Consider the following 27574-nt stretch of genomic DNA (forward strand, 5'->3'; position numbering starts at 1 on the left):
ATCTAGGTATAGGTTTATCAAAGAACAAGTCCTCCCTATTTGAGAAACTCATTTTTCTACAGAGTAAAGATGAAATTATTCTCTCCTTATCTTACAAGTTCTTCCTCTCTTCTTTCCTCTGTGCCCCAGGCCTCTTAGCTAAGGGCCTGGGCCTCTTCTCCCTAGTTGAAATCTTAACCTACCTAATCATTGCAGCTACTTGGAGTATTCTATTCAATTTTTTTTTTTTTTTTTTTACCTTTCCTAACCTAATGCTATTTTGATGACCTGTCCAGCCCAGAAACAATCCAGAAGTGCAGGGGATATTCTTCTGTGCCCTAACAGAGTATTCCTTTAGCTTAGTTTGTCTTGGGTCAGTGGTGAGATATCCAAGCATTAATGGGGATTCAAGCATTGATGGGGAAATTATTTTGCATTCTCAAAGCTTCTTTTCCCATAATAAACCTTGATGTTCTGAACATCGCTTTAGTGCAACCCAAACAGCAGAGAAAAAGAGAGATGCTATTCATAGGGGACATTCTTAGTATGTAGAAAGTAGAAACCCTTATAATAAATAAGGGGAGGGAAAGAGAAAATAGTGAACTATTTCACTTTGTCTATCTACTATCATATAAAAAATTGGAGGATGGGCCTCCCTGGTGGCACAAGGGGTTAAGCACTGCACTAAGAAGCAATCCACAGCCTCTGCAGCACGAGTTCGATCCCTGACCGCCAGGGAGAAACCCACATGGTGCACAAACCTCTCCTGTCTTGCCTGCTGCTTCCCTCAGCAGTGTATTTTCCTCAGTCTGCCTGTTGTGTTCCCCACTCTGTCTCTGGTGAATCCTCTCACCCCCTGCATCTCTGGCCTGTGCCCCAGTTCTTATATGCATAAATAAATAAATCTTAAAAAAAAATTGGAGGACAATTAAATAGCACCTGATAGATGAGAGGGAAGTTAAAGGTAGAAAGGGTTTGTGTCCAATTCTGTATCTGAAAATTTGGAAGGGCACTGAGAAGTAGAATGCTGTTGTAGTCACATGAGGCGACAGAGAAGATAAAGTTTCAGAGTAGATAAAGTAGAGCAATGAAGCCCTGAGTAAGCCCTGGTGCATGTCTCAGCTCTCCCCAATAAGGAGTAGATTTTCGTTAAGTTCCTTCTGAGTTCCTAATGCCGAATTTAATGTTCCCGAACAGACTTTGCAGGGGCAAGACGGCACATAGCAGCCAGCCTAGGCTCAGAACAAGATGGCAGACGTGGCAGAGGCTCAGCGTAAACACACGTTCAGGGAGCTCTTACGTCCCACAGTGTCATCAGGGATGGAGAATTCTAAGGATGGACACAGACCGCACTTTATATAAACAACGACAGAGACAGGGCAAGATCATTACTCAACTGGAGTTCAGCAGGAGTCAACAGAGGGTGCTGTGAGGTCCAGCTTCCCCTACGTGTTCTTTTGCTGTATGTGGACATCATTTAGGGAAAGGGTGTGGCGGGGCGGGGGATGAACAAGAGAAAGCCCACTCCAGAGGGTTTGGACTTTTAATTGACTGAATCACTACTAGAATTACCTATTATTTGAAAAAAAAAAAAAAAGTTTCCTGTTTTTTTTCCCTCTCCCATGTTCATATTTAAATCACTTATAGGAACTGCAGAGAGCTGTGTTATGTTACACATCTCAGTCATATGTACAAAAATTTATTTTTCAGGACACCGCTCTTAAAAAAATGGATCAAAACTGACAAAGTTCCAATAATTAAAACTATTAACCTCCCTTTGGTAAGGTGGTATATGAGACCTCAATACTGAAATAGGATAAAACATTAACTTTTTTCCATGTGGGCACTTTATTCTTTGAAATTATTGGATATGTGCAAATGCAGATACCATTTATACTTCACATTTTGAAATATAGAAGATTTATAGAAACAATCTGTTTGGCCGTGTTTAATGTTGTGGTTTGCCTAGAAAAGATTTTAAATCTATTTTTTACTTGGTAAGTTGATTGTGTACTTCTAGGACAGTGGGGATATAAACTGACAATTTGACCAATTATGAATAATAGGAGATAAGTATTTTCCTGTAGCCTTTCCAAAACAGTATCCAATATTTACAATCATAATCATCACTTAGGCATACATCTGTCATTCAGTTATGATTTGTTGGGCATACTAAGCATTTGCAGTATTTCCCTAAACTAAATGTTAAAGAATCCATGAAGTAGAAATGAAAATCAACAATAGATATCCCTCAAATTTGAAATAAAATGTTCCTTAGGGCAAATATTTTTGCTTGTCATGATTTTGGGGAAAAATACTGAATTGATTAGCTATAACTTTTATTTTAAAGAAAAAATTGACAATTAATTTGTTTATAATCCAGATGAAACAAAAGGTAACATAACTACTTTTTAAAATGAAATTACAAATTGGATTAACATTGACTTTGTACAACTAAATGAATTCATTGTATTAGTACATGTTAAAATTATTTTCCATTTCTTAAGATCTGACATTCAAATCCAAAACATTTGTATAAATTAAATGTCGTATGTTAGCAAAATGTGTTTGTTAGATATACATAGTTATCATGAATATACTTTATTCAACATCTTCTTTCCTTGGTAAACAGTAAAGAACTATGACATATGAAGGCAGTGTATAAGAGACATTAAATCAGCTTTGATTCCATTATTAAGAAATCCATATAGTATTGGATTAAGACAACAAGACATCATGCCTAACAAATGACAAATGCAATATACTAACTTGAAATGCCTGTTTGAAATAAGGTTATCATTAAAATCAGTTACCACATGGAAAAGGTGTAGTGGCATCCAGCTAACAGCAAACACTAATATCAGTATGGTGAGTCTGTAGAAAACACTTCGAGATCTCTTTTTGATTCTCATGATAGAACGGTTTACTCTCATTTCCTGGACATCTGAGACTTCTTCAGGCTTCATCTCAAAGCAGGTGGGGACCCCAGGTATGAACTTGCTGGATGAAGAGGGCTGACTTCTCACTGAGCCAAAGTTTTCTGGAAGTGTCCTTGAATGCTTGTTTGGAGGTGGTCTTGCTGGAGCAGGTAACACACAAGCTGTCTTCTTGCTGTATCTTCTTCTGTGTTTTCTGATGAATGAGTAGCTCCATTTATGACCGTTGGAGAGTTTCACCTGTGGTCCACTCTTCTTGGATGGATGAAGCGTTAAATTGATCATCTCCTTTTCTTCCTGCTTATTTTCTTTGTTGGATAACCCACAGCTTATACTCCTGCAGACACTTGTATGACTCACAGTTAGACAAACTAAGGGTAGAATATACTGAACTAGCAATAAAGAGATAGTAAAAGCAATTCTGTATGAATCTGAAGGCCACGACTCAACACACAAATACCTGCTGCTCAGCAACGTGGAGCCGAATGTTTCCTGAAGTTCCACCAGACTGTGAAACACTGGAAGGGGAGAACAAATCGCAAAACCTAGTGTCCAGACAGTGGCTATCAGGAAATAGCCGTGGTTTGCTGTTAAATTATTAGATATAGGATGTTTTATCATATGATATCTGACAATGGCGATAGAGATTAAAATTAAAGTTGAAACCAGAACTGACACACACTGGAGGAAAGGCATGACATGGCACATGACTTTGCCAAACATCCACTGATCCAGCAAGACAGAGGTCAGTGTGAAAGGAGAACAAAACAGAACCACCAGGATATCAGAGAATGCCAAATTTCCAATGAGGAAGTTAACGGTAGTCTTCTGATTACGCTTTTTCATGAGCGCCATTAAAATGAGTAGATTCCCCATAAAACCAAGAAGACTTACAAATGTATACAGTCCAATCAAAAAATACTGCAAGTCATCTACACTACTTTTATAGTCATCCCAGACTGGGAAATCAGAATTCCGAGTGGCAGCAGTATTATTCTCTGTGGCAAGTGTCTTATTATAATAATCCTTGAGCTCTAAATCCATATTATAGTCCTGCAAGGAATAAAAAGACTTTAGTTAGCAATTCGAAAAACTCACATGAACACTATAAATTAGACCACTGAGAGAAAAACCAAATTTTTCACTTAGCTCGCATTACCTTACTCATATTCTATGAAAGTTTAGTGAGATCTCTAAGTGGTTTCAAGTACAGTGTAAATATCAGTCAATAACAATTACACTGTTTAAGTCTATCATTTCTATAGTGTGTAACTTGTATTGAAATAGCAGATTTTGTTTCTTTTAATTTATGTAGTAGCTACTATAAAAGAAAACTGTACATAAGAACTTCATGATAGCTAATTTACAATGACTCATTAATTCTCCAGTCAAGGTATTTGATACATAATATAGTCACATAATCTTAAACACTCCTTCATTTCCTACCCGAATGAAGGCCAAACTTCAAAGTTACCTATGCTAAAGTATTTCTTGGTCTACTCAATTGAATGTGAGTTCCTCTTTGGAGCTCCCATAACCTGTTTATATTTGCCTATTGCTGTATGTCACAGTATACTTTGTATTGCAATTATAATGCATATCAGCTTGCATCCCTTAAAAGCAATGGATATCCACTGTGGTATCTGCAACACACAGCACACTACACCACTGCCAGTGCTAAATAGGTATTGTATGGAGTGGGTGGGAGTGGAAGCTTGGAGCAGGGTACCCAATAGTCTGTAGTGGAGGACTGTGTGTTTTTGTGATAGGTGTGGTATCACATATGTCAGCTTAAAAAAGATAAAAAAGACTTGATGAATTCGTATTAAGGAAAATATTTTAACTTTAAGTTAGAAATACACCCTAGAATTTTTCATTTCAAGACATTAATAATGTAATATAATTAATACCACAGTGAAATTACTGCTACATATTAGAGATTTGTTAAAACTATCTGGCAAAACACAAAACTGCCTATATGTAATATACCAATGAGGAGTACAAGTAGTCCTTCCTCCCCTATAAACAAGTTTTCACTCTCATTATTTTAACAAGTATTTCTTACCTATACACACACACACACACAAAAAAAAAAAAACCAGAAAATTAATTTTGATGACTATACATTGTCACAGAGATTCTCATATATTGGTAGCTATAAAAGGCACTTTCACTCATATCAATATATATTTACCTGTCTATTCATATAGATTTCTTGATCTAAGCTATAAAAATACATATTATATAAATTAATAGTAATACTTTAATCTTCAGTAACTCCTTATAGTCCCCTATAATCACTTATAAGGGATGTATTCGTCCTGGTCAGTATATTTCCAAATAGGAAATCTTATTGTGTGTATATATTCATTATACAAGTTTCAAATAGGGTGATATAGGCATCGTGTACTATGAGAAAATTTGAAGATTTAACTTGTTCACAACTTCTACAATCAATCTATGTTAACAGATTGAATTACTTTCTTGGATCTATTTTCATCCCTCTAAAGACAAATTAATTCAAAAGCTCAGGATCTTATTCATTCATTTATTCTTAGACCATAACCAACAATTTATATTGATATTGCCTCAAGTTAAAAAAGGATACCAGTACAAAAACTAACTCAAAAGGTCTACTGAATCATCTCATCAAAGCAGCCTTAACTGGCCTTTCTCCCTAATTTCCTGAGTTTTGATGACCCCTTGGTTACATCTTGTTTGTCTATTTATACTTATAATATGTTCAAGTTATTTGCTACTGTGATCCTGTTAAATTATTCTTTTGAATCACTGTCTTGAAATAATCTTTTTTTTTTTTTTTGTCAGTGTTTACCTACTGCCTTTTCTACTACAAGGCAGTACAAGAGAGAAATTAGTTGAGTCTACATTGACTTTGTGTTTTTTGGGGACCTGTAGCTGTAGGATGAGACTCATTCAGAGTAAAATACTACCCCAAATTTTTTGAAGAAAAAAGAAATGCTGCACTATTTGTGATAATAAAAACAATGTAGATGTCTTCATGTCAGTTCTCTCTATTGGGCTCTCTAATAGAGATAAAAGAAACTTTTAATTCTTCTCATGATAGTAATAGTGGTTAGCAGAGTATACTGTACATAATGGATGCTAAGTATTTGTTGATAATCATTTTAGAAAAGAAGTTTAATTTTCCCAGCCTTAAAATAACAAAAATGGAACATCCTCAAAATATGGGCACATTTAGCATGGTATATGATTAAATGTGTGTGTGTGTGTGTGTGTAAGGCATGCCTGCTAATATATGCTCATATATTGAAACTACTAAAATTATACTAGTTTTAAATGGCCCCCCAAAAACAAGGAGATACTTACATAGACAATCATGATAGTTTGGCACTTTAAAATTTTAAATTAGATGTCTTCACTGATAACGGCTATCACTAAACAATACAAAACTAGAAAGTAAAAAATAATCACATTTTTATTTAAATGAAATAGTACACAGACTGCATAGTTCTCTGTAGATTAGTGTGTCAACTTTAAATAGAGGCACATAAAATATTGAGTTCATATAAAAACCACTGCTTTGTAAGAAAGCAGTTCAAGGAATTGCCATCTTAAACATTGACTTGACCCAGGAAAAACTAGGAGCAACACCTCTTTCTCTCTCTAAAAAAGGGAGTAATTTGCATGAAATCTTAAAGGGAGGCTTTGTTAATGAGTAGCTAAGAAAGATTAGCTGTTCCTGCCTTTATTCATTCAACTAGCACCTTTGAACATCTAATGTGCCAGGTGCTCTGCTAGCTCTGGTGGCATAAAGATAACTAACACAAGGTACTATGTAAAGAATGTTCTATGAGAAATTAGCACAAACTGCAAGAGCCTGAGATACCAAGGACCCTAAAAGCATGATGAACAAAGGGCTTTCTACTCTTTTTCACTATGGCAATGGACACTTGCATTTGTTGCTGAATATAAGGAGTTATTTGTACCTACTGGTGTACTAATAAATTATCAATTTTTTTCTTATGGTTTTTTCTCTCCCCTAACATCCATCCATCCATTCAACACTCATTTTATTTTGGTTTGACTATATAGTCAACCTTTTCTTGCTTTCCCTCTAGCCCCAACTGTACACAAATATACACACCACACAACACCTAATATGCATCATGCTCTTCACTAAATGAGCATTTAGTAAAGTTTTGTTCTAATGAATGACTTTTCACGCTTAAATGCTAATGGTGATTACAAATGATGGGAAGATGAGAGAGGGGATGCTAAACTGTTTTTGTTTTTTTTTTAAGTGCCTCCTTGTAAGCAGGGGTTAGTTTAAGTATTAGGAAAATTTAACCAATAAGATTTAAGACTTCTCTTTTCAACTGGAAATCTAAGGTAGAAATGTAATCTGTTTGCTAATGTCGGGTTTTCAACAAGTGTTACAGTGAATGCTGTACAATTTTATGCAAGATATTTTATACATGATAAAAATAATGCTATAGGTAAATATTTCACCTCAGGTTACTAAAACAATATTAGTCAGAGAAGATGTTTTTCAAATGAAATATTGAGAAAAAATTGATATTGACAATGTGAAACCTTCATTAGACTAATTGGAACTGTTTGTTTCTTTTGTATCCCAGTTTTATTTTCCACCATCAGAATTCTCAGTTGAAACATCAAACTTGACTCCTCAGAGTAAAGCGTGAAAAAAAAAAGTTCTTCATCAAACTTGATGACTTTCAAAGAACAATGTTTCTATAAGATTTATTGTAGTTTTCCTATAAAAATGGATCTATATGTGACACCAAGACAAATGAAATGATCTGAATAGACTAAGGATTTTAAGAATATTGTTCTTAAAAAGAATTAACAAAAGGAACTGCAGAGAAATCAAAGGATACTGAAACATTTAGCTTCCTCATTTAAATAAGGCTTCTTTGTTAGGATAATTTCCTACCTTATGAAAATGCATCTTCTCACAAAGGAAATCAATCAGAGAAGAATAAAATACATTTTTCCTCTCGTATGAATGATAAAATATCGATTACTGCCTATTTTACAGTGATCTTGGAACAATGGAGAGATTTCACGGTCTCAAATATTCCCATGAAAGCCAGAATCCAGTAGAATTTGAGCACGATAGATTAAAAATATAGTTCTGCTCAGCAGACGAAGACTCAGGCACGCGCCACCCTCTCCTCAAACCCAACCGCAGAGTTTCTTTTCCCTGAGAAATCTGAAATTTACAATTACATTCGGGCTACAAAATTCTGCTGAAAGAGACGCAGGCTATTCCTATGGTCCACAGCAGACTTGTAGGGAGGATTCAGCAAGATGGTTCAGCTTAAAGACAAACTAAAGGTTTGTAAACGTGGGGATAAAAATTCCCTATTTCTGAAATTCGAGGAGCATGGAGATATGCCACCGTGGAAACAGAAGATCAGATCCAGGGGCGCGGCAGCCTCCGGTCCTCGCTCCAGCTGTGGGACAGCGCGGCAGCTGGACGCCCCAGTGGCTCCAGGAGGACCGCGCCCCGGGTCTCCCCAGAGTCCGGCCAGTGCGCAACACTGACCCTGCACCCCGCGGGCTTCTGTTGCTCAGCTTCAGAAACCAGAGGGGCTGCACCCATTACTCGCCCCATGGAGTCGGGGCGAGGGGTCCTCTCCGACCCCTAACCCCCACCTGTGCCCTCCCGCCCAGGCGCGCGAGAAGGTCGGGGTGAGTACCTGTCCCGCCAGAAAGGGCTCCCCGGGGTCCCTCCCCGGCCCCCCATCACTCCCATCATTGCCTCTCCCGCTACCCAAACCCCTACTTTTCTCCCGCTTCCCCTCCGCGTCCAGTCGGGAGCCCAGACTGGGGTCCGACTGGCCGCGGGCGCTTCCTCTAGCTCCAGGCCCACCCCGCGCGCATCGCGGCTCCGGGGAGGGCAGAACCCGGTACCTCGGGGCGCCTCGGCCGCTGCCGGAGCCTGGGTTCCCCGGAACGTGGCCGAGCGCGCTGGCTCCTGCTCCCGGGCGGCGGCGGCGACAGGAGGAGGACCTGGAGGTGGCGGTGGGGAAGAGGGGGCGGGGAGCAGCGGGGGTTTTAGAGGCGCCTCGGGAACACGTGACTGCTCCGGGGACCCCCGAGACCCTGCTCCAGGGCGCCTGCTCCACGCGAGCCGCTCCCAAAGCCGGGGGCGGGAGCACCCCAGCACCTGCTTTGCTGCTTGGAGACCCTCGGGAGGAGGCGCACGCCCCGGGGTGGCACCTGGTCACCTGGCGCCAACTGAACTTGACCGTGAAGATGTTGGCGGGTTCTGGGTTCTGGGCTGGGTGACAGGACCGCGGGATCTCGAGCTGGTGCGGGGGTCGAGGGGAGAGGTTAGGTTGTCTCTAAGAGCTGGAGCTTCCCAAGGAGATTGCTTTAGGGCCCAGGTTTTCGCTTTGTTCAGGGAAAACAAAAGACAAGCAAAACGCATCAGACACGCTTTTTCTGGCACCTTTTGGGAGTGGAGGAAGTGAGAAGTGAGGCAGGGAGAGCCCTGGCAGCACAGGAAAGAGGATTTCTTGCCACTGCCTAGCAGGAGCAGTTGTGGGCTTAGGCAAGGGGCGTGGGAGGTGAGGCTGAAATGGAATCAAAACTTCTCAAGACTATATTCAATAATAAAAAAGAACATGAGGGGGTAAAAAGTGTCATGGGTTTAAAAAAAAAAAACAAAAACACCTTGTCCTCCTGCTTCTCCTCTATGTGATTCTCATCCCCAATGTTTCCAAATCTGTATTGCACAGGTTAGCTTTATATTTAGTCAGTCTTTAATTGGTGGATACTTTAGGCTTGTGTGTGTGTGAGAGAGAGAGAGAGAGAGAGAGAGAGAGAGAGAGAGAATATTGGGGAGAGTTCCAAATGTCTGTATAGCCATGCACAAGAATCTAGGCCTTATTTATTGTATATTTAAAAACTGGAGACAGTTCTGTGACAGCCACAAGCATGGCATGCCTGCTAATGAGTGCAATCCTGTGGGATTAGCACTCTGTACACTGGAGAGAACTGTATCCCCTGGGAGCAATTCGATTTGTAAGCCTAATTTCTGGGGGGAGGGATGGGGAAAAGACAGTAAACACTGTTAACCCAGAAGTCAGACAACAATTCTTGTTCCTATTTAGCATTTAATGCTCATGGGATTTGTATAGATTGTCATTTTATCAGCCAAATAGTCTTTTAAATACCTCAGAGTTTTCAAATACCTGAAGTAAATATATTTCCTGTTTTATTCCTTTCTATTTTATGTCTAGAATGCTAGTACATTCTCTCCAAAAGCTTAACACTAGTAGGTAGTTTGAATCTAAGCTGGTCCGTGGGATTCTGAGTGGGTTAGGGGAGGAATGGTAGTGTCAGGAAGGGGTGACCTAGGGGAAACAAAGTTTGGTTCATGGACCTTGGGAAGTGCAATGTGTTACAATTAATGTGCTACACATCGCCACATGCACATCTATTGTCTCATCCCTGTTTCCTATAAGGTTATACTACATACCTTCCCTGCACATGCATTGGCTTTCTTTTTAAAAAAAAAAAAAAAAAAAAAAAACTTTTTATTTATTTATTTATACAAGCACTGGGTGCAGTCAGAAGTGCGGGAGGGTGAGAGAATTCACCAGAGTCAGAGCGGAGAGCAGAACAGGCAGAAGGACCAAAGTACACTGCTGAGGGGAGCAGCAGGCGGCAGGAGAGGTCTGCGCGCCATGTGGGACCCTCACTGGTGGCCAGGGATCAAACCGTCACTGCAGAGGCTGCAGGCAGCTTCGCAGCCCAGCGCTCAACCACTGTGCCACCAGGGGAGGCCCTGCATTGGCTTTCAAACAACTACCGTATTCAAAAAAAATGAGTCTGTGCTGTAAGCTTTATATATGAGAAATAAAATATGAATTTATTGTTTCTTTTCAACAAATTTGTTTTCTCTTTTGATTATATGAGCCTTTAGGTTGAAGTAACTTATTATTAAACTATTAAAAATAAAAGACCAAATGTCACTGAGAAGATTTTGATTAACCCACCATTCCCCTTCCCACCAGTCATGCAAGCCTCAAAAGAGTCTGAATTTCTTCTTTAAATATACGTCCAGTATACACAGAGTGAACAAATTAAGAATCTTTTTTCAAAACAAGAAATTGTCAATCTGAACACCCCAGTGATGTGCTACATAAGGAGGAAGATATGAAGGTAAGTGTACTTTTATCTTCAAATTTCCCAGGAGAGATTCAAGACTAATCATCCTCACTCTTTGTAGAATATAATAGAGTAATTTTGATTCTGTTTTATAGAGTAACAAACAGAGGGAGTACTACCTCTGGGAACAGAAATAGTAATGTCCACCTCTGTTCTATGTATTTCTCCTACTCACTATTTATAAAGTGCTCATTTGGGAAATTAACTTGGATTTTATGTGCTACAAAATTAAACTGGCTGTTTCCCAGTTCTCCTGATTATCAGTTTTTGGAAGAAAGCATTACCTAGGAAGGTGAAAGTTAAAATCACTGAGGACTCCTAAGACACATTATTGAATAATAAAACACTCTCCAAACAATGTGTGGGGTTATATTTCTCTGAGGAATATGCTTGTTTTTGTTAGTTATTGCTGCCTTTTAATAATAGCTACTAATGTTGAAGACAGCTATTAAAATGCTTTGATAGAAGTTCAAATGGTATATGATCTTGATATCTATCAGAAGAATCATGGGCGTAAATAACTAGAGAAAATAACATTTATTTGATGCCTTTGTCTCTAAGAATTCTTGTTGTATCTATTAAGACTAAACATTTCTTTATCTACTCTTTCTATCATGGTACATTTAAATCCTTAAAAGATATGGCAAGGGCCATTTGTGTGTGTTATCAAAAACATTTTTATGATGCTCATTGCTGCATTGATTTCTTTGGAATAATAATAGCTTATCATATATATAATGTATCTAGGACAAAACAGGATCTGACTTGTAGTTGGGAAAAACATGGGATTTTTTTAAAAGGGCAAAACTACTTTCAAAAAAATAAATTGTTCACTCAAACTACTGTGAGTATAGAGCCATTTTCCCAGGCAATTCAGTGATAATTTTGAGTTCCTAAAGGGGCACTGTAATGATTTTATTGCCTTCTTCTGCTAAGTACTGTGCTATGTAAGCAAAACTTTATCTTTCCTTTTGATGCCCTAAAATTTCAATCATTAAATATAAAGCAGATTTCCAGAGTGAATGTACATTTCCTTTTATAAAGTGTGTTTACATGTTAAAAATACATACACACATGTGATACACATGTGCACAGTTGCTATACAACAAGATTTCATATACATATTTGCATAGTGGATATTTGTTAAAGCACTTGGATTGCACCCAGGTTTTATCCCAAAATAATGACCTGATATTTTTAGTCTTCACTTTCTTTGTAAAATAAAGTGTTTTAACTAGCAGATTTGAAGTCCCTTTGAGCACAGAACTACGATTTTGCAAGTAACAAATATGCATTACATACATGTGTACAAAAGTAACTTTTTTAGCTTGATGGTTGTAGATATTGTCTCCCTTCCATAATAGGAATAAACAAAGAAGAAAGAATATTGTTAACAAACCTTCCCATTATTATTGGCATATTTCTTCCCTGTAGCTAGTAATAACTGTATAAAGATATTTGATTCATTCTTTTAAAAAATTGTGGCTATCTTATATGTCAACAAATAGTCTTCATCTAGTTATATAATCTTAAATTTTTTCAGCATTTTATTTATATATAAAGGAAGAAAACATGGACACAATATTTTCCATTGGAGACTTGATATTCTATCATGTAAATCCACATACAGACCATATATACTTCTTTTTTGTGGATCAAGGCTCCTCACAAAAAGTAGTGTAATTGATAAGTATCCACCTACTTAAATTTGCTTTTTTTAAATAAATTCCCATTTCTAAATTTTTCATGGTTGATATTTTAAATCTAATTAGCACAAGTCTAAATGTAGCTGTGCTATATTTAAGTGGAAACAAAAGGAAAAGAGTTTATTTATTTTTGGTATGTTGGTTTGTTGTGAATAGTTTTTAATAGGAATGTTTAGAGAGCTGTTTAAACATAAGCTCAGAATCAAAAGTTGACATGATATACTCTTCAAAAAAGCATGTGTTACCATATTCTTACTCGCTATTTTCACAGGTAATTCAGCTTTTAGAATATATTATCTAGCAGGTAGAAAAAGACGTGTGATATTTCCTTCACTATATGTTTTCAAAGCCTTTGAAACTTTAAGTTTTGAACTTATACCTAAGAGGGAAAGCAGAGTCAACACATAAGAAAATCCAAAATCATGAGAAGAATCAAGGAAACACAGTAATTAGCTTATATGCATACAAAAATCTATACATGCATATATGTGTTATGTGTATGCATAAAAATAGCAAAAATCCATAACTATAATGCCACTTTTTCTAATATTTGAGATAAATGGATTTGATTGTGACAGTCATAATTTACATAATCCTACCTTGTTTCTTGATTTTCAATCCTTCAACAAAACTTTTTTTTTTCTTTTTAAAGATTTATTCATTTTATGCATATGAGAGCTGGGGTATAGGCCAGAGGGGTGTGGGGGGGGGGTGAGAGGATCCACCAGAAACAGAGTGGGGAGCAGGAACAGGTGGATTGACTGAAATATACTGCTGAGCGGAGCCGGGGGCAAGACAGGAGAGTCTGCTGCACCAGTGTGGGTTGCTCCCTCGCCGGGGATGGAACTCATGCGGCAGAGGGTGCAGATTGCCTCACAGCACAGTGCTCAACCCCTTCCGCCACCGGGGAAGCCCCCTCAACAAAAATTTTTACAATACCTTATGATATGCCAGGTTCTATGTTTAAAGAGGCAAAAAACTTAGTCACCTCCTTCCAGAGATCACAATTGTAGATCTTCACAGTTGTAGATCTAAAATATCCCTATACTGTAGGGATCTAAAATATCCCTATATTGTTGGGCTTCCCTGATGGCGCAGCGGTTGAGCGCCGCAGCCTCTGCTGCACGGGTTTGATCCCCGGCCGCCGGGCGAGGGTCCCACGTGGCGCACAGACCTCTCCTGCCATGCCCGCTGCTCCCCTCAGCAGTGTACTTCGTCAGTCTGCCTGTTCTGTTCCCCGCTCTGGCTCTGGTGAATTCTCTCACCTTCCTGCGCTTCTGACTGTACCCAGTGCTTGTATAAATAAATCCTTTAAAAAAACATATCCCTATATTGTTGATGTCTGCACAGCAGACCACAACTATAGCCTCGCTAAATAACACCAAACTGTAACACCAGTCAAATAAATGACGTACTTACTGCCTTTTGTGCTCCTGTCTCTTCCTTGGAACCCCCAAATTTACCAGAGATCTCATTCTAATTCTTCTCATTTTATGATTGAGCCCAGAAAAGTGAAGTATTGAATAAACATGTGTGATTGTTGTGTTATCATTGTGTGACAAACCTCCCAAAACTCAGTGAAATAAAACAACTCTTAGATTTATGTTGGGCTGAGTGTCCAGTCTCTTTGGCATGGTATTTGGGAAAACTCAGTGGGCTACAGTGACTCAAAGGAGCTGGAGGCTGAAACAGCTGATCTGAAGAATCCACTATCAAAATATGGAACGTGGAATTTTCAAAGTCAATACTCTATGGTTTTTAATCACCTCAGAAGGAAGGAGGAGGTGATTGAGATTAAGCTTGGGGAGAAGGGTGACAATTAGAAACTATCTTCTAAAAGGAGAGAAATTGGGGGTCCCTCAAGCACAAAATTTCTGAGAATAATTAAAAAATAATTAAGGCTTTGAACTTGTAGTGGTCTGTGCAGTTGAGTTATTTTCACTTACATGCTAGTAGAGAATGGCAGCTTAGCAATTTTCTGGCTCAGGAGAATCAGATTCCATCATAGCCCATCCTTGGGTATTTATCATCCTTCTATTTATCTGGGGAAAGCAAAGAAACAGCTAATAATTAAACAAAGGGATGAAGGAAGCTTACTTACCTTAGCAGAATGATATCTGAGGACACGTCACACCACCTCTGCTCATTTGTGATATTTATATGTACATAAAGAATCCTTATCCAGCCTTTGGGAAAATTTGCCTTATCTCAGAAACGAGAACTAGCTTTATATCATGTGGTCAAGTCTGATCTTCTGATTTTGGCTCTCTCAAGTGTTGTCTTGTGAAGGGTTCTAATGCCAGCCTTAGATTTCTGGAGTAGGGGTGGGAGTAGGTCAAGATGGACATTTGTCATACATGAAGGAAGGTTCTCTGGTGGCATTCGTATTTGTCCTTTTCACCAGCTATTCCTACTCTATTTCTTTGAATGGAGATATGAAAGGAATGGTAATAATTATAATCTAAAGGGATAATAGTAACAATGGCAAGCTCTTTTCTTTATACCATGTGATAAAAGCATAACATTATAGTTTTGTAAAATGAGATTATAGTCTTGTTGAATAAAGTCTGACAAGATGAGATCTATAGGAAAATGTTTGGAGATTTTGAGTAAAATTACTGGGTAATTTTAAAATCCTAATCCTCTAGAATCTTATTCCAACAGAGTCTGTTTCTTACTACCCCTATTGTAACATTTGTTTGTAGCCTGTGTACCCAAATGAGAAGGTAAAGTTCATTCCCACTTCAAATCAAGAACAAACCCATAAACATTATTTCTGGTCTTTTATGCAAGGGAGATAATTAAATTATTTGTCATTATACTTGTATACTAATATTTTTAACTAAAAAATAAAATTGTGACTTCTGGGCCTCCCTGGTGGCACGGGGGTTGGTTAAGACACAAATTATGAAGCTGTCCACAGCCACCGCAGCATGAGTTTGATCCCCGGCCGGCCAGGGAGCACCCCCAGGGTGCAGCAGACCTCTCCTGACTCACCCACTGCTCCCCTCAGCAGTGTACTTCAGTCAATCTGCCTGTTCTGTTCCCCACTCTGTCTCTGGTGAATTCTCTCACCCCCCACACCTCTGGCCTGTACTCCAATTCTTGCATGCATAAATAAATCTTTAAAAAAAAATTATGACTTCTTTCTGCTAGTTATTTTCACAAAAAAAAGGCAATTGAATAACATGATTGTATTGACTATTTGTGTTAACCAATTTAATAAAAGCTCTTTACTTTCTATATTCTATTGGTATCAAAATGCAGATTTTTTTGTTGTTGACAGTTTAATACTCTAACTTTGGGATTAATTTACAATTGATTGTATGTTACTGCTTTACTGGAAGCATTGTTTTTCTTTTTGGGGGTATACACAAAATAATGTTGTAACTTAAATTTTGTCACATCATAGATTCAAAGAAATGTAGCTGGTAACTCACAGAAAGAAAGAAAACCTGGTTTACAGGTCAGAGTGTTATGAAATTTCTGAAGGAAATACACAGAAGGCAAAAAAGTTCTCTCTCCTTAGCAAAAGTAAGGTTTTCCTCTAGTTTGAATACCAAGAGAAAAGTATGTAATTGGTGACTTGAGTAAAAAAAGAAATATTCTTTAACACAAATCTTCACTTTAATAACATAAGTCTTTCAGGAACTCAGATTTCTTTATTTAAAATCTTCCATAAGAGCACATTATAAGACAATCTTATGTTATATTTGGTTACTATTCTATGCTTAACCTCTCTACTGCACGCATTGGAAAAAGTCCTAAGTGAATTATGTAATTTTGCTGCTGTTGAGCATTTCAAAATTTCTGTGTTTAACAAAATTTGACATAGAAAAAAAAGTTTGAGACTATGATCTTTTAAAAATTGGTATGTGAGGGCCTCCCCGGTGGCCCAGCGGTTGAGCGCTGGGTTGCAAAGCTGCCCGCGGCCTCTGCGGCACCGGTTCGATCCCGGGCTGCTCCCCGGCCACTAGAGGAGGGTCCCACATGGCGCGCAGACCTCTCCTGCCGCCCGCTGCTCCCCTCAGCAGTGTACTTCGGTCCTTCTGCCTGCTCTGCTCCCCGCTCTGGCTCTGGTGAATTCTCTCACCCTCCCGCGCTTCTGACTGTACCCAGTGCATGTATAAACAAACAAATAAATAAAGCATGCCTCTATAAAAATAAATAAATAAAACAAATTAAAAAAATTAAAAAAAATTGGTATGTGAGGCTAATATCTCATAAATGCAACTTTATAAATTTTCCTTATGCAAAACACTTTATGAAAACTAATAAGTTGACAAAATACAAATGGCCACAGGTCAGGCATTCTTGCAGACATGCCCTTATTAGCATTCTTGGCAAATGCCGAAAAGAAAGTATCTAATGAGCAGCAACATGGATGGCGCTGGAAGAGATCATGCTCAGCGAAATAAGCCAAAAAGAAAAAGAAAAATACCGGATGGTCTCACTCATAGCAGGAATCTAGAAAACTTAAATAAGGGACCAGGAAAATGAATAACTATAAGAAAGTGAAAATCAAAATCAACAAAAAACTATGAACCAGAGACACTTTTTGGGGGGGGGGGCTGGAGGGGAGGGATTGGGGTCAGAATGGGGGGTTTGCAATTGTATGGGGGAATATAAAAATAAAATTTATTATTTATAAAAATAAATAAATAAATAAATAAATAAAAAGAAAAAATTAAAAAAAAAAGTATCTAATGAGACCAAATTATATTCTCAAGCACAAAATATTTGCTGATATAGCAATCATATTTACATAAAAATATATTCTTAGTAGAGAATTAAATGATTTTATTTTAAATTCTTTTAGCAGATTAAAAATAATCAGTGATCAAAACCTAGAAGTAAACTTGCTCCTAAGAACAGAATAATGACTTATGGGAATGGAAAAGTCAGAGAGTAGATAGAAAAGTGAGTTACTGCTCTTTGAAGAATCGAAATCCTAAATTATGCCTTACATCCTCATTCTTGGTTTAAAAAGTGTGTGTGTGTGTGTGTGTGTGTTTACTCTGTGTAACCACTAGTGAGATTTTTAAATGTATGTACAGTTCAATTATTACATGATCATATTTTAATTCTTGATCATAATTCCTTTTGAACTATAAATACTAGTCCAATGACTAATATTTTATAAAGCTTTTTGAAAAAAAACAGATTGTGTACATTACAACCTATATAAGTAAATGAGTTATAGTTTATATTTAGCTTTAAATTGTGTTTCTTCAATCTAACAACAAGAAAAAGAAAACATTTCTTAACACTGTAAAGTTCAGGCCATTCCAAATGTCTCAGAATTTTGTTTTGCTTTTAGTTTGAAGACAGATCACAATCACAGTTGTTATGTAATAAAACCTTTATGTATATTCTGGGCACTGCTCTATATCCTTATTAGGAAGCCTTTATTTCTTGACAGTTGGATTTGGAGGAAGTTTTATTATCTACACCCACAAAAAATTTGTGTGTGCGACCTATACAACTTTGACTTTTCAAAGCAGAACTATGAAAACCATCTAATATCAACAAATCAGTAATTAGCCTGAATCACCAGGCACCAGCATGGTTCTGCCACCACCTACGCACCTGTGTACATCCCCTTCTTTGTCTTGCTAGTGTTCAGTCCCGTAGTAGATCAAGAACCAAGCAAATGGCATTGACTCTTTTTGACCACCAGGGAAATGTTCCGTTCGTCTTCCCCTAAAAACAGCAGCGGGCGTTGGGAACAATTCTGACTCAATCCATTCTCTCAGTGGAAAGAGAAAACTAAAAGGTCAGGCTATCTCATCGGAGATTCACTACTTTTGCTTTTTAATGCTTTTCCCTTTGTTCACCTATGAAAGGGGGAAGAACGCCTTGTCGGCACTGGCATGAGAACTATTTAAACATTACGAAAGAAAGCAAAAAACATTCGTGGCATTGTTGCGGTGAGTTCCACGGCTCCTGTTCGCGTAAATAACCACCCTCTTCATTCTGGAGCTGGGGTTACGCTCCAATTTCTCAGCCGGGTATCACTCCGGCCAGCAGGTGGCACTGACCTGCAAACAAAGGAAAACACAGAGGCATTGACTTTTTAAAAGCCTTTTGAATTTGCTTCGCCTTCCCGCAGTCGAGGACTCGTGGGGGTGACGACCGCTTACTTTTCTGCACGGTGCGTATGTGCCCAACTAAGTGTGGCTTGTGTTTAATCGCTTTTCTTTTTGGAATTCCTCGGCAACGCACCCTCGAGGTGAATAAAGGTGGGGTGTGTGTGTGTGTGTGTGTGTGGTATGTGTTTGGGGTGTGTGTCTGTGTGTGTGTGTGTTTGGGGGGTGAGCTTCAGGCGCCACTCGCGGGGCGCCGTCACGTGACCCCGGGATGAGGTGGAGTTTGGCTTTAAGGGGGCGTCCCTTCCTATCTTTATCAATCTTTAGGATTTGAGCTGGAGGAATCCTAGTGGATCTTTTCTCTCCTCTGTGCTCCCTTCCACGATCACCTCTCCCTCTTTGTGAAGCCGGAGCAAGAAATAGGAATGCATGAGAGGGTAAGCTTCAAGTTCACTTCTTTTAAGGGACTTTTGAGAAGTCTTTGGTGGATGGGGCGAAGGATGAAAACGCATGCAAGTGCCCGAAATTGGCTCGGGGGAACCGAGGTGGGGCGCAGAGTCGGCGCTTTGGTGGGGTTCCCAGTGCGGACAGGTCGCAGAATGCCCCAAATTACCCGAAACTCCAATCCACTGCCTGTGGCTGCTGCGGGTGGGGGGCAGGACGGACGCTGGAGAGCGGGAGTTCGCGGCGTCTGCACCCCCTGCTCTCGGACGGTTGCGGCACCGGGATGGGGGTTCCAACTGTCCTCTGGGTCTCGCAAGAAAGCGAGAACAAGCCTTGTTCTAGTTCGCCGTGCGCTCACCTCGCTCATGTTTCGCTTTTTCTGGAGCTGGTTGGATCTTCTGCCAGCGGCCGCTGCCCTGGAGTTTCGCGGAGGAGCCGGGACAGGGAAGGTCTGGGGAAGAAGAGTGGACCGGGGGGTGGGGGGACCCCGCTCTCGCCCCCCGCCCCCTCCTGCGGCAAGCGTCGCGCGGGGAGCTGGCCCGCTGGGGTCGCACCCCAGCGCAGACGCCCCTCTCCCCGCCGGGGACTTGGGTGGGATCCCTGCGTCTGGGCTAGAATCGAACCGGCTTTCCGGGTTCTGCGCCCCTCCAGTTGGTGGCTGCGCGGTGGCAGGCGCCCTCAGCCCAGTCTTCCTAAGTCCAAGTTTCAATCTTCGAACTCTTTCGCTCCTTTTAGGACGGTGATCATGAAGCCTGTCTGGGTCAGGAGACTGGGGGTCGCTTAAGAGTGTTCGGAAGGTCCCCAAGTAGACCCGGGAGATGTTAACGTTTGAAGGACTGATACAGGGTCGGGGGTGAGAATTTGAGTTTGGGCCCTGCTTGTTTGCCTTCCGTTGGGCCGGTCTCTCATCATCAGATGAGTGGATGAGTCTGTGTGGGGGGCGAGGGGATTGAGATGAGAAAATTTAGGGCAAATCACCTAGTTACACAATAGGAAAAAGGTGGGTGTGTAAGAGTGCCAACATTCATTTTACTTTAACGCATGGCTTTCGGTTCTTTCTAACTCCTGGAGCACAGGATCAACCTAGAGATGGTGAGAGAGAAGGAATGTGTTTTGACATTACTGTTTTTTTGGGGGTTGTTTAGGGCTCTTAAATTGCCTTGCCCAGCTGGATCCTAGGAGAAAGCATAACTTGCAAGGTGGCAGACACAGGCAAGGAATTGCAGAACTTGCCCTTCTCCACCTGCACAGAAAGGAAGAAATAGTAGGTGCAATTGCAAGAAAAGGCTGCATCCTTGGGGAAGCCAGGGAGCAGAAAGCTCTTGGCACAGTTCCCCAACCAAGACTCAAGACAGTATTTTCCAGTGGGTGGCTAGTACTGTATTAGTCTGTCCTTGTTGTTTTAAACGACAGCTGTCTATTGAACAAATCCTCCCAGGAGCAGTAGAAAATTATGTAACTCAAGTACATAAACTAGCAGCAACTTTGGGAAGAAGAATGTTACAAGGCTGACATTTCTTTTCCAAAACAAGTGAGGTGGCAGCTAATTCTGAGTATATGAAAGAATTTCTCTGAGGCTGGTTATAACCTCAAAGCTGCATTTTCAGGTAGTGAAAGCACTAAGACCTGTGAGTCGTGAAAGGCCAGCATTCTAATTGGAAAGGAAGAAGAAATTTCTCTTTGGAAGGGGTCTAATTTGCCAACCGCTGTTTTTGTAGTGTCTCTATTTTGTCTGTAAATGCACATGACAGCTATATTGAGATTTAACAACCTTTAATTTTGGCAGTGTCTGTAGTTGCATTTCTTATTTTAGAAATGTATGTTAGAATAGTAAATATCAAATTATTGTCTACAAAGATAATATGTGTAAATTCTAAATATTATTTTCTCACTGTTTTTTCTTGCAATTATAGCATGGTGAGCTGAAAATACACAATTTATCCAATGCAGAACTGTGCTACCCAACTGGAATGACTACCAAATGTGCAGTTAGTAAAGGAGAATTGCAAACATTCAAAAGAAAATAAAGTTTGCATTTTCTATATAGCTAAAGTTAACTTCTACTTGGTAAGAAAACTGCTATTCCTCACTGGGTATGTCTATCATATAGAATCTCAGGTATCAGAGTAGAGTCTCAGTATATTTATCTAATTTTTCTGCAAGAAAGCTGTCTTGGTCATCCATTCATGTATTGCAGTGACTTCATAAACTTTTCCATTAGTCCACATATGTATTGAATTATGTCAAAGTAAGTCATAGATGTAAATTTTCTGTTGTTCTTCTTCACTACAAAGTCCTTTCTTATTGCCTGCAGTATCTCCCACCTGGATATAGTCTCTAGATGAATCTCCCTACTCCTCTTAAGTCTCTTGAAAACATCAACTGGAATAATAATTTTAACACAAAAGCCTGTAGCTTCATGCTTTTTCCCAAGGAGTATCCATCGGTTCTTCCTCTCTGTGAGTACAAATCACTGTGTTCCATGGAACAAGGCTCTACACAAGTCTTTTCTCTTTATCCCTCTCAATTAATTTCCTCCTAGTCTGTCCCTTACTTAGTCCACTTCTCACTGCTGTTTAGCACAGCAGGTCCACTTCAGCCTTAAGTATTTTGTGTTTGTTCTTTCCACATGGAATGTAATCCAGAGATAACTGCCAGGCTTCCTCACTCACTACTCCCAGGCCTTTGCTCACATGCCATCTTCTCAGGCAGTCGGAGGTCTTCCCTATCATCCAGTCATAAATTGCAGCTCCCAGAAATTCCAGTTCCTCTCCATGCTTTATTTTTCTCTATAGCACTCATTATCATCACTGTACCTTTTACTAATTTATTCTTGTCTTTCTCAACCCACAAGACTAGAAACTCAATGCAAAGTTCACTTCTGTGTCCACTGACCCCATGCCTGACACAAAATAAGCATTTCATAAATATTTGTTGGATATATTGATTTTCCTTCAAAAACAATTCCTGTTTTTTTTCCTTTTACACAAAGTGGAACACTGCCCTAAAAAAATGACTATTGGAATTAGCATTCATCTTGCATGTTGCAGGACTCTGGATGGAATTCAGGTAGTGATGTTAAGATTAACACACAAGAACCAACCATTTCACCATTGTCAAGCAAAACTCTTTTATTCCAGATCTAATTCATTCACTAGCGCCTACTTGAGGTTATTTTGTAATTGAGAGGAGCCAATAAATGGTACTTTGAAAGATGGGAGGCATTTGAGTTTTATGATGATGACACACCCAGCAAGAATGGTTGGGGCATGGGGATGGGGCATGGGGAGTGATTTAGAAACTAAAATAGGCCAGGTGTACTTGGTGGACTGTGAAGAGACTGGCCCACCTGAGGCAGAGGATTCACAATGGGGAGTACAAAGGAGGGATTGGATGACTTCCAGGAACAGACTCTGGAATGGACTTGGTCTTTACCACATTCATGTATGTATGTGCAGTCCATACACATGACTGCACTCAGTCTTATACTGTGACAACTGTTCCTTCGCCCGGTAGGACATGGTGACAGGGAGTGATGGGATCAAGAGGATGTGATTTCCTAATGTGCTAGGTTTACTTTACATCATGAAGAAACACAATTAATTGATAGGTAATGTTACCAATCTTGATTGCAACTTGAATTTGAAATAAGATATAAAATTTTCTTGAATTCTTAAGTGAGAAGTTTCCAAAGAATTCTTGGATTCTTACCTGCTTCTTCATGGTTTATTCTCAGACACTAAGATCATTCTCTCTGCCTTTGGTGTACTTAAGATGATAAGTAATTACCACATATAATGAATGTAGGAATTACTACATGATGTTGTGTGTTTTATTAACATTTTGTTAACATTCTAATATTTCTAATAATGTTTATATTTGAAATTATCCCAGCACCATTACTATGCTTTCATTCTCATGTGGTGTTAGCAACCTTTGGTTTTATTCTTCAAGGAAAGATTCATTAACGGTGACAGTTAAAAGGGCAAGTACGTGGTTTTTTTTGTTCATTAAATTTCTTATATCCTTTTCAATGGAAGTAAATCTACATGATTTTCTTCATTGTTCTCATAAAAGGAAAGAAAATGCAATTCCCTTTCTTAACACAAGCATAATGGACTTTTGATTAACATAAGAAATCCCACCTCATATTTATTTAGTAATCTAGGGTAATCAGAATTTTTTTAAAAAGAGCATTCAATCTCTAGATACTGTGATTTATCTTTGTAAGAAATGAGTAGATCACAAAATGCTATGAAAGATCAAAATTATAACTTTAGAGCCCTACCTTGTATCTATATATTGTTTAAAGGAGCGGGGGGGGGGGAACATTTACATGGATAAAATCTTAACTATCCTTTGAAAGCTTCTGACATGGTAATAAAAATATAACATCATAGAAAGTGCTTCAGTGTTATCCAGTTGATTCTGCTAAATAACACAGGAATTCCCCAAAGCCTTTCATGTAGTAGTTAGAATCTTCTGTGTAGGAAACACTTGCTAGTTTGGCAGTCAGTTCATCCCATTTGATTCAACTTTTTTCCTCATGATGATGTGAATTTTTTTTACTTATTTTTGTAATATAATATGCTTCCTTAATCCTACTTCTGATATAGTTAGACTGTATTCTAAGCTCAGTTCCTTATGTCACCAATATCAGTTCAAAGATGAAAACACACATATATCATTCCTACAGATTTTTCTGGATTAAATATTTTCTGTTCCTTCAACAGTCCTTCATATGACAGAGTTTTCTGATGTTTCACTGTTTTGACCATCTCCTTTTGAATATACTTGTGCTAAATAAGGTTTGTCTTCAAGAGCAGTTCAGTTGCGATAAAACTATTGCTACAACTTGACTTCTGCACAAATTATTTCTGTAGAAAAGGAAAAACTAGGTATTTTTTTTTGTTTTGCATTGCTTCTTTTTTTATGTTTTAAACTGTATTTTTAGTTTTTTTCTTATACCTTCATTATGCTTATAATGTTTAGGAATGTGCTGATAGTACCGTTTAGATAAGACTACAGGTGTGAGATTTATACACTCCTTAACTAATTTACAGATCAATGGGTTTTTCTGAAACTCAAAGTGTAAGCAAGTTCAATGAAAAATGTTATGGGCCTCCCTCGTGGCGCAAGGGGTTAAGATGCAACCTATGAAGCTACCCACAGCCACTGCAGCATGAGTTCAGTCCCTGGCCTGCCAGGGAGCAACCCACATGGCGCAGCAGACCTCTCCTAACTCCTCTGCTGCTCCCCTCAGCAGTGTATTTCAGTTGATCCATCTGCTCTGTTCCCCACTCTGTCTCTGGTGAATCCTCTCACCACCCCCACACCTCTGGACTGTACCCCAGTTCCTGTATGCATAAATAAATAAAATCTTAAAAAATATATGAGATTTCCTCCCAAAATGTTTGTACTGTTTCTGCTATTTTGAAAACATGTTTATCCAGATTACACTTTATTTACTTCATTATCTTCTTTTTAAACAGTACTATGAGTCAGAATTCATTTTGACTGTTCTCAATAAAATTAGTAATGCAATTGGTCATTTTCTCTTTACAGATTGTTCAGTTCAAGGGAATGAAGAATTCAGAATAATTTTGACAAATGGATTGCAATATGGGGAATAAGAATAAAGCGAACATTTGACCTGCTTTGAAGAGACATACTGTCCATTTGTCTAAAGTAATCTCTAACAATCTAATCAAAATGAATTCAACATTATTTTCCCAGGTTGAAAATCATTCAATCTACTATAATTTTTCAGAGAAGAATTCCCCATTTTTTGCTTTTGAAAATGACGATTGTCATCTGCCCTTGGCCATGATATTTACATTAGCTCTTGCTTACGGAGCTGTGATCATTCTAGGGGTCTCTGGAAACCTGGCCTTGATCATAATCATCTTGAAACAAAAGGAGATGAGAAATGTCACCAACATCCTCATTGTGAACCTTTCCTTCTCAGACCTGCTTGTTGCCATCATGTGTCTGCCCTTCACATTTGTGTACACATTAATGGACCACTGGGTTTTTGGTGAGGCAATGTGCAAGTTGAATCCTTTTGTGCAATGTGTTTCAATCACTGTGTCCATTTTCTCTCTGGTTCTCATTGCTGTGGAACGACATCAGCTGATAATCAACCCACGAGGGTGGAGACCAAGTAATAGACACGCGTACGTAGGCATCGCTGTCATTTGGGTTCTTGCTGTGGCTTCTTCTCTACCCTTCCTGATCTATCAAATATTGACTGATGAGCCGTTCCAAAATGTAACCCTCGAGGCCTTCAAGGACAAATATGTGTGTTTTGATAAATTTCCGTCAGACTCTCACAGGCTGTCTTACACTACGCTCCTCCTGGTGCTGCAATATTTGGGCCCACTATGTTTTATATTCATTTGCTACTTCAAGGTAAGAAAGCCCCCCTCACCCCGTTGTTTTTTTATTTTTAATCTTCTTTCTACAGAACTCATTAAGGGAATTGTTCTATTTGAGCTCCTTTTTTTTTCTTTATAGATATATATACGCTTAAAAAGAAGAAATAACATGATGGACAAGATGAGAGACAATAAGTACAGGTCCAGCGAGACCAAAAGAATCAACATCATGCTGCTTTCCATCGTGGTGGCATTTGCAGTCTGCTGGCTGCCTCTCACTATCTTCAACACCGTGTTTGACTGGAACCATCAGATTATTGCTACCTGCAACCATAACCTGTTGTTTCTGCTCTGCCACCTCACAGCAATGATATCCACCTGTGTCAACCCCATCTTTTATGGATTCCTCAACAAAAATTTCCAGAGAGACTTGCAGTTCTTCTTTAACTTCTGTGATTTCCGGTCTCGGGATGATGACTATGAGACCATAGCCATGTCTACCATGCACACAGACATCTCTAAGACTTCTTTGAAGCAAGCAAGCCCAGTCGCATTTAAAAAAATCAACAATGATGATGAGAAAATTTGAAACTGCTCCTAGCGTACAGTTTCAGATGATATCTGCTTAAAGGCAAGCATCACCTGCAACATACTTTCCTTACCTGTTTCCTAAGGAATGGGGTTAAAATTATTTGATAGAGACCAAGAATTTTCATGTCTTGCTTTTTACTGCTTTTGTAGAAGCTGGCCTAATTACATTTGGAACAAAATGTACGGGCTTTGGAATCTTCTGGCAGTAGTTTGGACCAGACATCCTTGAAGTGCTTTTGTAAACTTATGCATATATATAAAGACTTTTGTATTGTATTTATTGGAATGAAATTTCTTTAAAGTATTACTACTAACTTTAGAAACACTACACCTGAGACTGTCACTAAATTAGGCCCTCATGGTTGCCAAAGACTGTCAAAAGATTGGGCAATCCTGATGCAGTAACAGGCATCATTAGAGTCTGTCGGGGATCCCAGCATGCAAAAGCAGCACTCAGGATGTAGAGCTATGAGTCCCTGTGTGAAGTCTACTCGTCCAAAGTCATTCAGGAGTGATTTACATTTTTATAAAAATTTTTAAGAAAAGATTTAATTTACTCCTTATTGATTATCACTGAAAGATTAAAAATGCATAAAGGATAATTCTCAACTGCGAATATCCTGGGGAACTGGGCCACCTGCAAGAATTAGGTGGGAAAGCAGTCCTCTAACTTCCATTCTGGTACCTGACAGCCAAAGGATTTTAGAGGAATTAGTGTAAGAAGTAAGTTGCTATTGCTGCAGATAGTTGAACTACACGCATTTGAGTTGATGGTCAAGAGGTTTTCCATTCTTAAGAGACTGTTCAGTGTTTCAAGTTTTCCAGCATAAATATACATGTTAATTCAAAAGGCATTTCCAACTTAGAGTATATGAAAACACAAAATGTATTTTCTATACATCAGTGCCTACATAGTAACTCATTTTTAACCTTCAATGTCCATCTTTTAAAGAAGGACAAAAAAGTAGAATGTTACGAGAATGTTCCTCTGGCTAGCAGGAATAACTACCTGGTGACTGAGAACTCTTCACATAACTCATGTTAACTTGTATAAACAGTGTGCCTTGTAGAGTCTTATAAATGTGCTTTATATAGAGGACTGTGTAGTTGTGTTATGTTAAGATACTTTATTTCATGTATCCTGTAAACATGATTAAACCTCAAAAGATATTTGAAAGAACAAGACATGTCTTTGCTGTATTATACAAAGCATTCAAAGTATTAAATGTATTTGATTTTAGAAGGGCATACTTTTTCTTCATTAAAAT

The 27574-nt window shown here is 38.9% G+C and overlaps 2 protein-coding genes across 13 annotated transcripts; one reads left to right on the forward strand and one right to left on the reverse strand.

Annotated features, from left to right (window-relative positions):
- Positions 1-2305: 2305 nt before the first annotated feature.
- On the reverse strand, positions 2306-19878 carry NPY5R (neuropeptide Y receptor Y5). 3 transcript variants are annotated; one of them, XM_037496502.2, is made up of 4 exons: positions 19697-19878; positions 18395-18846; positions 14752-14847; positions 2306-3968 (listed from the first exon to the last, which is right to left on the reverse strand). In XM_037496502.2, exon 4 carries the CDS (start codon positions 3957-3959, stop codon positions 2619-2621), a length of 1341 nt encoding a protein of 446 aa, XP_037352399.1. In that variant the 5' UTR covers positions 3960-3968; positions 14752-14847; positions 18395-18846; positions 19697-19878; the 3' UTR covers positions 2306-2618. The 3 variants fall into 3 exon arrangements, with proteins under 3 accessions (XP_037352399.1, XP_037352398.1, XP_037352397.1); XM_037496501.2 differs by having other exon boundaries at positions 19508-19878; XM_037496500.1 differs by lacking the exons at positions 14752-14847; positions 18395-18846; positions 19697-19878 and adding an exon at positions 6264-6290.
- On the forward strand, positions 18233-27574 carry NPY1R (neuropeptide Y receptor Y1). Of its 10 annotated transcripts, none has more exons than XM_054690254.1 (6): positions 18233-18959; positions 19222-19331; positions 21252-21405; positions 21653-21797; positions 24904-25749; positions 25855-27574. In XM_054690254.1, exons 5-6 carry the CDS (start codon positions 25051-25053, stop codon positions 26302-26304), a joined length of 1149 nt encoding a protein of 382 aa, XP_054546229.1. In that variant the 5' UTR covers positions 18233-18959; positions 19222-19331; positions 21252-21405; positions 21653-21797; positions 24904-25050; the 3' UTR covers positions 26305-27574. The 10 variants fall into 10 exon arrangements, with proteins under 10 accessions (XP_054546229.1, XP_054546230.1, XP_054546228.1 ...); XM_054690255.1 differs by lacking the exon at positions 21653-21797 and adding an exon at positions 24072-24236; XM_054690253.1 differs by lacking the exon at positions 21653-21797.

The sequence above is a fragment of the Talpa occidentalis genome, unplaced genomic scaffold (genome assembly GCF_014898055.3).
Source record: "Talpa occidentalis isolate TD23 unplaced genomic scaffold, MPIMG_talOcc4v2.1 talOcc4.8, whole genome shotgun sequence".
Classification (NCBI taxonomy): Eukaryota; Metazoa; Chordata; class Mammalia; order Eulipotyphla; family Talpidae; genus Talpa; species Talpa occidentalis.

What these genes read in the sequence shown, in the direction of transcription:
- NPY1R (XM_054690254.1), top strand. Translation starts at nt 25,051, where the DNA reads ATGAATTCAACATTATTTTCCCAGGTTGAAAATCATTCAATCTACTAT. An exon ending in TATTCATTTGCTACTTCAAG is followed by an intron (nt 25,750 to 25,854) that starts GTAAGAAAGCCC and finishes TTTTCTTTATAG; the next exon opens with ATATATATACGCTTAAAAAG.